At 43.2% G+C, this 13,525-nt stretch overlaps 1 protein-coding gene across 1 annotated transcript; it reads left to right on the top strand.

Moving 5' to 3' along the window:
- Nucleotides 1–1,320: 1,320 nt before the first annotated feature.
- Nucleotides 1,321–7,215, top strand: DUXA (double homeobox A; the record flags this gene model as incomplete). Its single annotated transcript, XM_079906692.1, has 5 exons — nt 1,321–1,345; nt 4,292–4,446; nt 5,533–5,635; nt 6,042–6,187; nt 7,117–7,215. The coding sequence occupies 5 exons, from the start codon at nt 1,321–1,323 to the stop codon at nt 7,213–7,215; spliced, it is 528 nt and encodes a 175-aa protein (XP_079762818.1).
- Nucleotides 7,216–13,525: the final 6,310 nt, after the last annotated feature.

Raw genomic sequence — 13,525 nt, 5'->3', positions numbered from 1 at the left:
GACGTCTCCTGAGTCACACAAGTTTATATGGGTAATAAATTAAAATTTCTCTTTTATTCTGCAGTGCTGTGGAAGACAGCTATAAACAATTGAACAATCTTGTCAACTTCCCTCAGGACTGATCAATGACCTTGAGAAGATTGCAAGGGAAAGCAATTGCACGTATGCCCTCACATGCATAAATCCTGCCAGTGCAGGATAGGATCCTGTTTTTATTTATAATTTTTATATTTTGTAAACATGGGCTTTTTGCAATTAATTTTTTTAAGTATTGCATTCAAATATTATTTATATTTTTTTGCTTTTTTCTTTTCCTGTTTTTCTTTTCATACAATTGATTTTATTTTTTTGTAATTAGTTTTTTTAATTGAAGTAGAGTTGACTTACAAGGTTGTGCCAATCTCTGCTGAACAACAAAGTGACTCAGTTTTACACATAAATACATTCTTTTCTTTACATTCTTTTCCATGATGGTTTAACACAGGCTACTCAGTACAGTTCCCTGTGCTACACATTAGGACCTTGTTTATCCATTCTAAACGTAATAGTTTGCGTCTACCAACCCCAAACTCTCAGTCCGTCCCTCCCCCACCCCCCTCCCCCTTGGCAACCACAAGTCTGTTCTCTATGTCTGTGAGCTTCTGTTTTGTAGATAGGTTCATTAGTGCCACAAGTGTTATCTACTTTGATCACAGAATTTTTAGCACCTCCCTTAAACATTGCTCCCTGGAAATGAGAGCCTCACTTGCCTCACCCTAATCCTGGTACCAGTTATTAATTTAATAAGAAAAGGCTACCACTTCAAAAGATAAGTGAAGGGCTTCCCTGGTGGCGCAGTGGTTGACAGTCCGCCTGCCGATGCAGTGGACACAGGTTCGTGCCCCGGTCCGGGAAGATTCCTCATGCCGCAGAGCAGCTGGGCCCGTGAGCCATGGCCGCTGAGCCTGTGCGTCCAGAGCCTGTGCTCCGCAATGGGAGAGGCCACAACAGTGAGAGGCCCCCGTACCGCAAAAAAAAAAAAAAAAAAGTGAAGACCATGAAAAAGCAATTTCAAAAAGAATATGTAATAAACATTGGAAAAACAAGACGTGTAAATGCAATAGTACTCAAAAGTGTGCTTGTTCAGCTGTATATGTTGGTATAAATGATTAAATCTCTATCAAGGGAAGAAAAGAAAATCCTATCTAGTCCTTCCTAGATTAAGTGGGTGTATGCCTAAGTAAGCAGGAGGGGCCATCCCAGCTCATCATATAAAGCCAGCCTCGCCAAGGCTGTTTATCTCTCTTTTGATGGAACCAGGCTTCGGAGCTCCCTTCCAAGATGGCTGAAGACAATTCTCCATACAGTAAGTTCCTCACGCATCAGATTGCAGTTGTGGTTTCCTTGGTTTGGGGCGGTGGGTTGGGCTGAAAACATAATGGGCTTGTTAGAAGTTGTGGGAGTCCCATTTTTCAAACTTTTAAATAACTGTGCTAGGGTAAGGGAAAATCAGTTTCTTTCATGTAATATGAAAATATGCTGTTTTCTGTGCATCTGAGCATTGGGAATTTCAGAAAGATGCAGGCATGTAAGAACTAAACAATACAAATTATTGTTTAGGGGAGGGAAATGGGAGGAAAAAATAGATGGGAAGAAGAAAAAGGAGAGAAACACACTAAAAGAAACTAAGGGAGGCATCAAAAAGTCCTGCGACCAGAATGTCTTTGGAATCAAAGTAGCTTCCTGATTTCTCTCTCCAGACTGAACTTTTCTCCTGAACTTCCAGCTTTGTCTACATAACCGCTTACTCGTCTGTAACAGGCATCTCAAACTCAACGTGTCCCAAACTGAACTCCCGATGTTCAGACCCAAACTCTTCCTCCTACTGTTTTCCTTGCACAAGAAATGTCAATTGTTCATGCCAAAAACCTAGGAAACATCCTTGACCTTGTCTTCCTCTCATAACCTATATCTAATCAGGCTGAAAATTCTGTTGGCTTTAACGAAATATTTTAGGGATCTTCTGACTATTTCTTGGACTGTTTCCACCATTGTCACTGGATTATTTTTTTAATAAATCTATTTATTTTATTTACCTTTTTATTTTATTTTTTTAAATTTTCGGCTGCATTGGGTCTTTGTTGCTGCACGCGGGCTTTCTCTAGTTGCGGCGAGTGGGGGCTACTCTTAGGTGCGTGTACAGGCTTCTCATTGTGGTGGCTTCTCTTGTTGCCGGAGCACAGGCTCTAGGCGCGCGGGCTTCAGTAGTTGTGGCTTGTGGGCTCTAGAGCTCAGGCTCAGTAGTTGTGGTGCAGGGGCTTAGTTGTTCCGTGGCATGTGGGATCTTCCCAGACCAGGGCTCGAACCCGTGTCCCCTGCACTGGCAGGCGGATTCTTAACCACTGCGCCATGAGGGAAGCCCTCGTCACTGGATTATTGCAAGAATTGATCTCTCTGCTTCCATTCTGGCCCTGATTTAATCTGTTCTCAACCCTGTAGCCCGTGTGATCTTATCAAACTGTCAGATCAAGTCTTTTATCTACTCCAAACCCCTCGGTGACTTCCCAACATACTAAGAGTCAAAGGCACATGGTTGGAAGAGGTCCTATATAATCTGCCCTGCCTAGGAGGTCTAGGACCTCATCTGTTTCTGCTTCGTTTTCTCTTCTCCAGACTTATAGCCTTCTTGCTCTTCCTATCTATCTTATTTCTCTGTCATTTTTTCCTCATTACTTTGGTCTTATGCATAAAATTCTATCACGGGAATATACCATATTTCACTTATCCATTCTCCTAGCAATGTGCATTCAGTTGCTTCAGCTGTTACTACAAACAGCATTCTGAAAAATGTCATGCAGATGTAGGCAAGAAATGGATTGCAGGGTTACAATTACTTACTATACATAATTTAAACAAGCATACCCTGATTGCCCTACAGATTATCTTAAATAAATTACATTCTACCCAGCTCTCAAGAAGGGTTCTGATCTCCCCACCTTACCCCCATCATTGCAAGCTGCTGACTTTTATCTGGTTTTCTACCTTTTTGAACTGAAGGTTTCAATTACGATATCATTAGTTCCAGCAATTTTTCCCATTATGCATTTTGGTATCTTATTTAGTATATAACTTTTTCTATCTCAGTGTAACATAGGTTTTCTTGTACATTATCTATTTTTAGCTTTCATATGTATTTAATTTTTTGGCATTTATTTCTATATGCTGTATATTGTGTGACCCAACTTAATTTTTCTTCATATAGTAAGTCATTTTCTGTATCCAACACTACCCTTTCACATTGATTTTGGAGGCTATAGCTATCCCAATTCTAAGTGTGGACTTCAGTTACTAATAATGTATCAATATTGATCCATTAGTTGTGACAAATGTACAGCACTGATATAAGATGTTAATAATAGGGGAGGGGCTTCCCTGGTGGCGCAGTGGTTGAGAGTCCGCCTGCCGATGCAGGGGACACGGTTCGTGCCCCGGTCCGGGAAGATCCCACATGCCGCGGAGCGGTTGGGCCCGTGAGCCATGGCCGCTGAGCCTGCGCGTCCAGAGCCTGTGCTCCGCAACGGGAGAGGCCACAACAGTGAGAGGCCCGCATACCGCAAAATAATAATAATAATAATAATAGGGGAAACTGGGTGTGCAATATATGGGAACTCCCCATACTATGTTTTATTTGTTAAATGATATTCATTCATTTATTTATTTAAATTAATTCATTCATTTATTATTTTATTTTTGGCTGCGTTGGGTCTTCGGTGCTGTGCGCGGGCTTTCTCTAGTTGCGGCGAGCAGGGGCTACTCTTCATTGCGGTGTGCAGGCTTCTCATTGCAGTGGCTTCTCTTGTTGTGGAGCACAGGCTCTAGGCGCGCAGGCTTCAGTAGTTGTGGCTCGTGGGCTTAGTTGCTCCGTGGCATGTGGGATCTTCTCGGACCAGGGATCTAACCTGTGTCCCCTGCATTCGCAGGCGGGTTCTTAACCACGGAGCCACCAGGGAAGCCCCTCGCCTGCATTTTCTTGACTCATATTGTTCTTGATCCATATGAACAGGACATATCAATTTTTCATGTTGTTTGAAAACAGAAGACCTTGACTTCCTAGTCATGGCATTCAGATCAGCTGAAGAAGTTCAAGAATCACCCTTGTGTTCTTAAGGGCTTTATAATTGAGAGTTCTTTCCTCCTGGGTTCTCATGGATTCACAATGAAAAGAAGAAATGAGAGACAAGCTCGAACCTGAAGTTGGAATACATAAAATGGCCTATTTAATGCTTCTCTCCTAATCTTTCCTCTTTGCCAGAGGCCGTGGCAACAAAGGGTAGACGCAGCCGCACCAAATTCACAGAAGAGCAATTGAAAATCCTCGTTGATGCATTCAACAAAAAACCTTACCCGGGTTATGCCATCAAACAAAGACTTGCTTTGGAAGTCAACACTGAAGAGTCTAGGATCCAGGTAAGTTACAAGTTCTGTATCTCCAAGACGAGAAATAGAAAGGGAGGGGGGAACCATTCAGTGAGCACATATCATGTGCCAGTGTGACAAGGGCTTTTTTTAAAACAACATTTATTATTTATTAATTTGGTTGCACCAGGTCTTAGTTGTGGCACATGGGCTCCTTAGTTGCAGCAGGCGGGCTCCTTAATTGTGGCTCGCGGGTTCCTTAGTTGTGGAATGCGAACACTTAGTTGCAGTATGTGTGCAGGATCTAGTTCCCTGACCAGGGATTGAACCTGGGCCCCTTGCATTGGGAGCGCGGAGTCCTAACCACTGTGCTACCAGGGAAGTCCCGTGAAAAGGGCTTTGAGTAGCATGTCCTACTTGACACTCAGAATGAACTCCCAAGAATGTTGCTCTTAATCTCACTTCATGAATATGGATACTGAGGGTGAAGCTCCCAGGAGTGTGCAAGAAATATGTAGGTACACCTCCAGAAAAGAGGAAGTATGTGGTGTGGTGGCACACTTATTCCAGGGTGTAAATCCAAGTAAGTCATTATAAGCAGTGTGGTCACAGATAGGCAAGTGTCTGGTGACATGGTAAGATTCCAGAGGAACTGTGGGTGATGTGAGGGTTAACCTTCCCCTTTCAATGAAATACAATAGACCAGAGAGTAGTGGACTGGTGTGCCATTGCAGATTTAGGCTGGAGGGAGTTCTTAAATACATAATAATGGCAGCATTTATTTATTAACTTAAAAAATTATTAGAGTAGGTCATGTTGGAACCAGGTCATGAAGATGCTAAATGCCAAGCCTTGATCTAAGTCTTAGTCGAATGTGACAGGGATCAGTAATAGTAATCCTGAGCTTAGGGCTCATAAGAATCCTTCACAACCCCCTTTTTTTTGGCCACGTCGAGGCATATGGGATCTTAGTTCCCCAACCAAGGATTGAACCCTTGCCCCCTGCAGTGGAAGCACAAAGTTCTAACCACTGGACTGCCAGGGAATTCCCAGAATCACTCCCTTTGGAGAAAGGCAGCAATGGGGCTGAGATGACATAAATATGCTTAATTCCCTCATTTTCTTTTCCTCTTGTAGATATGGTTTCAGAATCGAAGAGCTAGGCACAGGTTCCTGAAAAGACCTGAGAAGAACTTAGACTTAAGACAAGACCGAGCTTACCCTGAAGAGAACATTCAAGGTGAATAGCCTGCTCCAGTCCTGCTACCCAGCAGAGCCTCTTGGGTACCCAAGTGCCTTTTTATAGTGAAGCCAACTACTGCTCTGAGTGGGAAAAGAATGTTTTCTCCTTCAGGGCCTCCTGTTCAGGGTCTTTGGTAGCAAAGGGCTCAAGATGGCCCCTGGAAATTCTTCCCCACAAGGTCCAGGGACCTTCTGAGGCTTACCTGATTTGCACCGGAGTCCAGCAACTCAGCCAAATATTGCCTCTCCTCTAGAACCTTCTGTCTTGAATAGGCTGGGACAAGGCCCTCCCAAGGAGAGGCAACATGTTCCAAGTTAGATGGTGGGACGTGTTTGGGTTCCTTGTTTGAACATGTAAACTGATCTCAAATGTTCCTCTGCCTTCCATCTTTCACCTCCTCCAGGTGTGAGAGACAGACGATGTCGTACCAGCTATACTTCTTCCCAATTACAAACTCTTATGAATGCGTTCATGGAAAACCCTTATCCTGGGATTGATTCCAGACAGCAACTTGCTGAAGATATTGGGGTTCCAGAGTCAAGAGTCCAGGTAAGTGATAAGGAATTTGATGTTGGTAGGAACATATATAGTGAGACATCTCGGAATGACTTCTCCAACAGGGATTAATTCTCATAGATATTATAAGCAGGACAGATGGGAAAATGGGATTTCTGGTTTGGATAGGTGCAGCTCTTCCAAAACGATCAATCATTTATCTGTAGAGTGGTATCAATATATGCCTTCTGGAGGGAGGTCAAAGTTCAGTGCTATTAGGTGACTTTTCTAAAGTCTGGTTTTGGGGCTCCTACAATAGACCTGTGTTTATTCTACTTGGAACCTCTGAAAACCAAAAGTAGTAGCTGTGAAACATGAGGGGGGTGTGTGTGTGAGGGGGGGCACAAACAAGGGGTAGCAATTAATGACATCTTATGGAAAGAAAAATGTCTTCCTTGGGACATCCCTGGCGGTTCAGTGGTTAAATGTCTGCGCTTCCACTGCAGGGGGTGCAGGTTCGATCCCTGGTCGGGGAACTAAGATCCTTCAAGCCATGCGGTGCAGACAAAAAAAAAAAAAAAAAAGTCTTCCTAGAAGATATTACTCTATCCTGCATCATGGAATAAAAATAGGTGTTTTAGGGAGGAAGAAAAGAAGTGGAAAGAGAATTCTAGGCAGAGGAGAGAGTTGCAATATAGGCATGGCACTTTAGGGAAAGACTAATACTTGTAATGAGGGGATCGTGGGGACTTCCAGGATATGAAACCCATCACTAGACCATAAAGGGACTTGGTACAAGATTCAGAATCTTGAGCTTTATCTTGAGACATGATAGGCTTTCCCAGACATCATATGGAATGTCAATGATTTGGGAATTCGGCCTAAAAGAAGCCACCTCTTCCTCCCCTTTGCCTTATGAGAAGAGCAATGGTGAGGCTCGCATGACATCGTTTTCAATAAATCTCTTTGTTTTACCCACTTAGATTTGGTTTCAAAACCGAAGATCTAGACTCCGTATCCAGAAGAAAAGAGAACCCGAAGAAGGTTCAGCCCAAAGACAAAACCAGGGACAAGATCTCTGAGATGGGAGCGTTCAAGGTACCAGCCTGTGGTTCCCAATTTGGCTCACAAGTGGAGTGTCCTGAGTGCTCAGTCCTTCCACATGGTGTAGTCAACTCCAGCTTCCTCTCAGGAGGTGGACGACGTTTCCACACATGTGCCTCCAGAGAGTCAGGGGCTTCATTGGTCACAGCCCCTGAAGGCTTTTCCCAAGTCTGTGGTCCTGCCAAGGAATTCCACTGCCCACTTTTCAAGCTCTGAACTGGAACCCAGACAACCCATTAGTATGTGAACTTTGTTCACTGATGTTTTCCCAGTGCCTGGCACATAGTAGGCAATCCATAAACTTTTGTGGCAGGTATGACGGAGTGAACAGAGGAATGAATCCTCAGGCGTGTTCTGCCGGGGGCCAGCTCATGCATGGCTTTCCCAAGAGGTAGGAGGTTCCATATTTGACTGGAAAGGTGGGAAAGAGCTGACCTCCCTTTCTGTATGTATAAATTGGCTTCTTCGATTTTTCTTTCCCTTTCCTCTTTAGGTTTACAGAATGGCACTCCCTAGTGACTGTTTTATTTCCCTGGAGCCAGAACAAGGTTAACAGAGAGACAAATTCAGCGTATTTGATGTCATCAGCCTGGACTCCAGATCGGTTCTCTTCCTGGCAACATACCCTTCCAAACATACTTTCGCCTTCTTCTTCGTCTTCTGGAAATGGTAAACAGGACTTCAGGACTCAGAGGCAGATGACACAAAGTACCACACAGCCCTAGTGACTGAACCTAGATTTAGAGTTCAACAGATCTCGAGAACAATGAAAGTAAACTTATTAACACCGTTTTTATGGTCATACAAATAAATGACCGATTCAAGTAAAAATCATCAAAACATATGTGGTATTGTGACTTTGATCAACTGTGCTGATGTACTGAAGCCTCCATAAAAACCCAGAAGGATGGGGTTCAGAGCTTCTGGGTTAGTGAACGCATGGCGGAGAGGAGAGCGATGTACTTGAAGAGGGCATGGAAGCTCGAGCCCCTTCTCACATACCTCGCCCTATGTATCCATCCGGCTGTTGACTCATATCCTTTAATATCTTTTGTAATAAATCTGTAATCTAGTGAGTTTCCTGAGTTCTGTGAGCCACTGTAGCAAATTAATCAGACCCAAGGAGGGGGGGTTCGTGGGAAACTCTGATTTATAGCCTGGTGGTCAGAAGTACAGGTAATAACCTGAACTTGAGATTGGCGTCTGAAGTCTCGGAGGAGTTGTAACGGAGCAGGAGCTTATGGTGATTTCCCAGGACAGATCCCCCCACCCCCATATCCTCTGCCTGCTTTTTGTCTGTAGAAAAACTTTAGCTGAAGAATAAATTTAATCAGAGAAATGAGAAAAATGCAGAAATGAAGGAAAACAGTCCAACAAGATGAAATAATAGTTCAGCTATTAAACAAAGTCAAGGATCTTTAGTTCCTTCTCAAGGCTATAGATCATATTCTGAGCCATATCCTTTAAGCTGTTTTGTAGATACTGAAACCCCACCAGAAGCAAGACGTTAACTACACGATGACCAGACTGCAGCCACAACATAAGCTTCTCCATCTTACACAATTCTGAGAACTCACCTCAAGGAAGTGGGAACAAACTGACCCTGGAATTGAAGATTAACTGTACTTAAAACAATCAAGATGATGCTGACCAGACCACCACGAGAACAGTTTCAAGATGATTGTCAGAGATGACTGCTGCTCTTCACGCAGCCACCCCCCCAGGCCTGTGCATTCCTGAAATTCCCCTTTAAAATCCCTTGCCCTTGATTAGCAGCGGGGATTTGTTTTTTTGGAACATGAGTCTAGCTTCTCCCCAGGATGGTCGGCTTCCTCAATAAAGCTATCTTTGTTTTCACTCAACACTTGTCTCTGTATTGGATTCTTGAGTGATGAGCAGCAGAACCTGAGTTCAGCAACAGTGTCTTAGGACTGAGCCCCTAATCTGTGGAAGATGATACTATCCCTAAGTAGATAAGAGTCAGAATTGGGTTGAATTCTAGGATACCCAGCTGGTGTCCCCAGCATTGCTTGGTAGTGTCAGGGGAAGCCCCCTCCCACCGCCACACATTGGAATTGGGACCAGAAGCCAAATAGGATGCCCAATATAGTAGCCACAAAAAAACAAAAATCAAAACAATATAGTGGCCACAAGCCACAATGGACTTCTGGGCACTAGAAATGTGCTAATGTGACAGGAACTGAATTTTTAATTCAATTAATTTTTAATTAAAATTTATTTAGCTACATGTGGCTAGTGGCTATCCTATTGATCAGTGCAGATCTGGAAAGCGTTTTAGTAACCATTTCATTCAAGAATACATGAACAGGGCTTCCCTGGTGGCACAGTGGTTGAGAGTCTGCCTGCCAATGTTCGTGTGCCGGTCCGGGAAGATCCCACAGGCCGCGAAGCGGCTGGGCCCTTGAGCCATGGCCGCTGAGCCTGCGCGTCCGGAGCCTGTGCTCCGCAACGGGAGAGGCCACAACAGTGAGAGGCCCATGAACCGCAAAAAAAAAAAAAAAAAAAGATGGTCAAAGATTCTTTTTCTTTTTTACTTTAATATGTGTAGATCTGCCTTATTTCAATGCATTTTTTAAAAATTCTTCTCCTAGATACCTCCTCTTCCCCTCCTTTTGTCATAAAATTTTGCAGATTAACATTTCATGCCTTAGTTCCTTTTCCCTCCATTGACTTCAGTCTCATATCCCCCTGCATCTACCAAAATATTCATTTGAAAGTCACCATGGTCGGGATTTCCCTGGTGGTCCAGTGGTAAAGAATGCACTTTGCAATGCAGGGGACACTGGTTCAATCCCTGGTTGGGGAACTAAGAGCCCACACGCCGTGGGCAACTAAGCCTGCGTGCTACAACTACTGAGCCGCATGAAGCAAACTACAGAGCCCATGCGCCCTGGAGCCCCGTGCGCCACAACTAGAGAGAAGCCCGCATGCCGCAACTAAGAGCCAGCACAGTCAAAATATTAATTAATTATTTAAAAAGACACCATTTTCTTTCTCCTGGCTAAGTTGTTCTTGACTTTATCAAACCCAGGGGTCACTTTTTATAACAGATATTTTATACCTCTCCATGTACCATACTGAGAGAAACTCCTATTTAATTTTGCCTTTATAGGGAATTCCCTGGCGGTCCAGTGGTTAGGACTCCGTGCTTTCACTGGTGGGACCCCAGGGACAATCCCTGGTCGGGGAACTAAGATCCTGCAAGCAAAGAAAACAAAACAAAACGAAAACAAACAAACCCAAAAAACTGCCTTTCTAGATGCATAATATTAAAACATCAACATAATGTTCTGACTATTGATGGAAAAATAAAAACAAAGTTGCTTATAATAAAAAAGAACGTGTACTTCACTGTGTAAGTGTTCTGGCATGATTCTGCTTGAGGTCAAACACAAGTAGCTAAATTACCTGCTCAGCTGTAGATTGACCTTGACACAACAACAGATGCAGCGTATGTATTGGCAACTCAGATGACCTGAGTGGCATTGCTTGGAGGTGTTATGATTTTTGAAATGATGTCCCCCACTTGGCAACATCTCAACTAAAGCAGTGTTCCCTCATATCTTGATCATCATATCTCCTAGGAGTTTCAGCATAAATTAAAGCATGGAAAAATGCTCAGTGTTTATATGTAAAATAAGGTTCAGTTTCAGTTACTTATCAACAGGATTTCCACCCATGATATCTACCTGCATGAATGTCCAACAGAACATTCAAAGGTTATGTGTTTGTTCCTTCATTTTCTCTTCACCTTCATCTTTATCCCATCACCTTCTCTGCCTCCACAACTTTTTTGGGGGGAAGTGGGGGCCGTGCTGAGCGGCTTGCAGGATCTTAGTTCCCCGATCAGGGATAGAACCCATGCCCCCTGCAGTGCAAGCGCAGAGTCTTAACCACTGGACCACCAGGGAAGTCCCAACACAACTTTTCTCCATTGATTAGTTCCTCTTCCTTTTGACTGTTTTCCTCCCTCCCCTCTTCCCTCAGCCTTAAGTCTCAGCTCCTCAAGCAACAACAAGAAATTCTCTCTACTCCTCCACTTTCTGAGACCTGGCTGCTCCCACCCCATTCTGCTGTCTTGCGTTTCTCCTTCCCAGGGAAGCATTGCCTCTGTTCTTTCTGTACCCCCTCACCTCCCACGATCCACTGCCATCAGACCTCTACCAACACCTCCCCACTGAAACTGTTCCCAAAACGTCACCAGTGTTCCTCCCTTCGACCAAATCTAAGGGAAGTTTTCAACCCTTAGTTTACTGGATTTCTGCTATATTTTATAGGGCTGACTACTGCTTCTTTCTTAAACTGCTCCTGTCCTTATTCATCTGGTCCTCAGACCTTTCTGGCTGATCCATCTTTTTTTTTTTTAATTGGGGTATAGTTGTTTTACAATGTTGTGTTAGTTTCTACTGTACAACGAAGTGGAGTTCCCTGTACTATACAGCAGGTTCTTGTTAGTTATCTATTTTATACATATTAGTGTGTATATGTCAATCCCAATCTCCCAATTCATCCCACCCTCCATCTGTTCCATCTTGATTATTTCAAGCATGTCTCTTCCTCTCTGTAAGCACTGTGAATCCCTGGGGCTTCATCTTTGCAATAGTCTGATTTCCTCTCTGCAGGCTCTCCCGGAGAGAGTTTATCCATTCCCTTCTTTTCCTAACTACTGCTTTTTGTAGATAGATAGATAGATAGTTACAGATAGATCTCTCTCTCTCTCTCTTTTTACTAGAATGATTTCGAGCAACACAGGATTTGCTCCCTCTTAATATATTGGGGAAACTTTCTATAGCAACAAATATTTCTATCCCTTATCCTTAGTTGTGGATACACATCATTCCCTTGTGCTTTGTACAAAAAGAACTTATTGAGTCAGTTTCTTAAAGATGGATAAACTGTTTCTGATGTTTTTACCCATGAGAAACAGTGCTGTGTTATGTGTGTTAATGTATGTTGCATACTCTCTAACATATAAATTGCTACAAGTGTAACTTGACCGGTAAGAGTAGGCTTTACTGGAAGATTCTCAAGGGATATTGCCAAGTTGCCCTCAAAAACAGATGATAACACATTACAGCCCACCACCTCTGTTTTCACCAGAACAGTTTCAGGAAGCCCTGAAAAGGTCCTCCAGCATCTTTACTCTTCCTGTTTACGATGATAAAGTGTGTATGGTGTGAATACTTTCATTTTTTTTACTCCTAGTGAATGCAAACTTTCTTTAATGCTTATCTACCCCTCCCCTCCCTTTTTTGTGGGGAGGGGTGTACTGCACAGCTTCTGGGAACTTATTTCCCCAACCAGGGATTGAACCTGGGCCCATGGCAGTGACAGCGCTGAGTCTTAACCACTTAATAAGCCAAGGAATTCCTTCCCCTCCCTTTTTTGCTTCTTTTGTGAACTGTGTTTATATCCATTGTCAACCCTTCCATTGGAGTACTTAGGGTTTTTTGGGGTTTTTAATGAGCACTCTTTCAGTGTGACTATTTGGAGATGAGGCCTTTATGGAGGGAATTAAGGTTAAATGAGATTATAAGGGTGGGGCTCTGATAGGATTAATTACCCTATAAGAGACAGCAGAGGCCCTCTCACTCTCCCCCTCCCTTTTTCTCTGTTTCTCTCGCTCTCTTTTGCTATTATCTTGTATTTATTGCACCTGCTGCAGTGTTCCATTGAAAATGACATACCTTTTAAAATGTGTTTTTGATACAAGTAGATATTATCATACTAAGTGAAGTAAGTCAGAAAGAGAAAGATAAATACCGCATGATATCACTCATATGTGGAATCTAAAATATGACACAAATGAACCTATCTATGAAACAGAATCACTGACATAGAAAACAGACTGGTGGTTGCCAAGGGGGAGGGGTTGGGGGAGGGATGGAGTGGGAGTATGGGATGAGCAGATGCAAGCTATTATACATAGGATGGATAAACAACAAGGTCCTACTGTGTAGCACAGGGAATTATATTCAATATCCAGTGATAAACAATAATGGAAAAGAATATAAAAAAAGAATGTATATCTATGTATAGCTGAATCACTTCACTGAACAGCAGAAATTAACACATTGTAAATCAACTATACATCAATAAAAAAATAAAATGCGTTTGTAAAGTGCACCTATTTAAAGAAAAACTGTTAGGCAGAATCGGATGACATGGAAAACTGTGGTGATGGTGTTGAAGTGTCTAACTTGTGGGGCTTCATGATTTAACGGGGCGGGGCGGGGCGGGGCGGGGCGGGGGCCCAAACAAGAGTGT

Source organism: Stenella coeruleoalba, assembly GCF_951394435.1.
Source record: "Stenella coeruleoalba genome assembly, chromosome: 20".
Taxonomy (NCBI): domain Eukaryota; kingdom Metazoa; phylum Chordata; class Mammalia; order Artiodactyla; family Delphinidae; genus Stenella; species Stenella coeruleoalba.
This window is presented reverse-complemented; position numbering and strand designations above follow the sequence as displayed.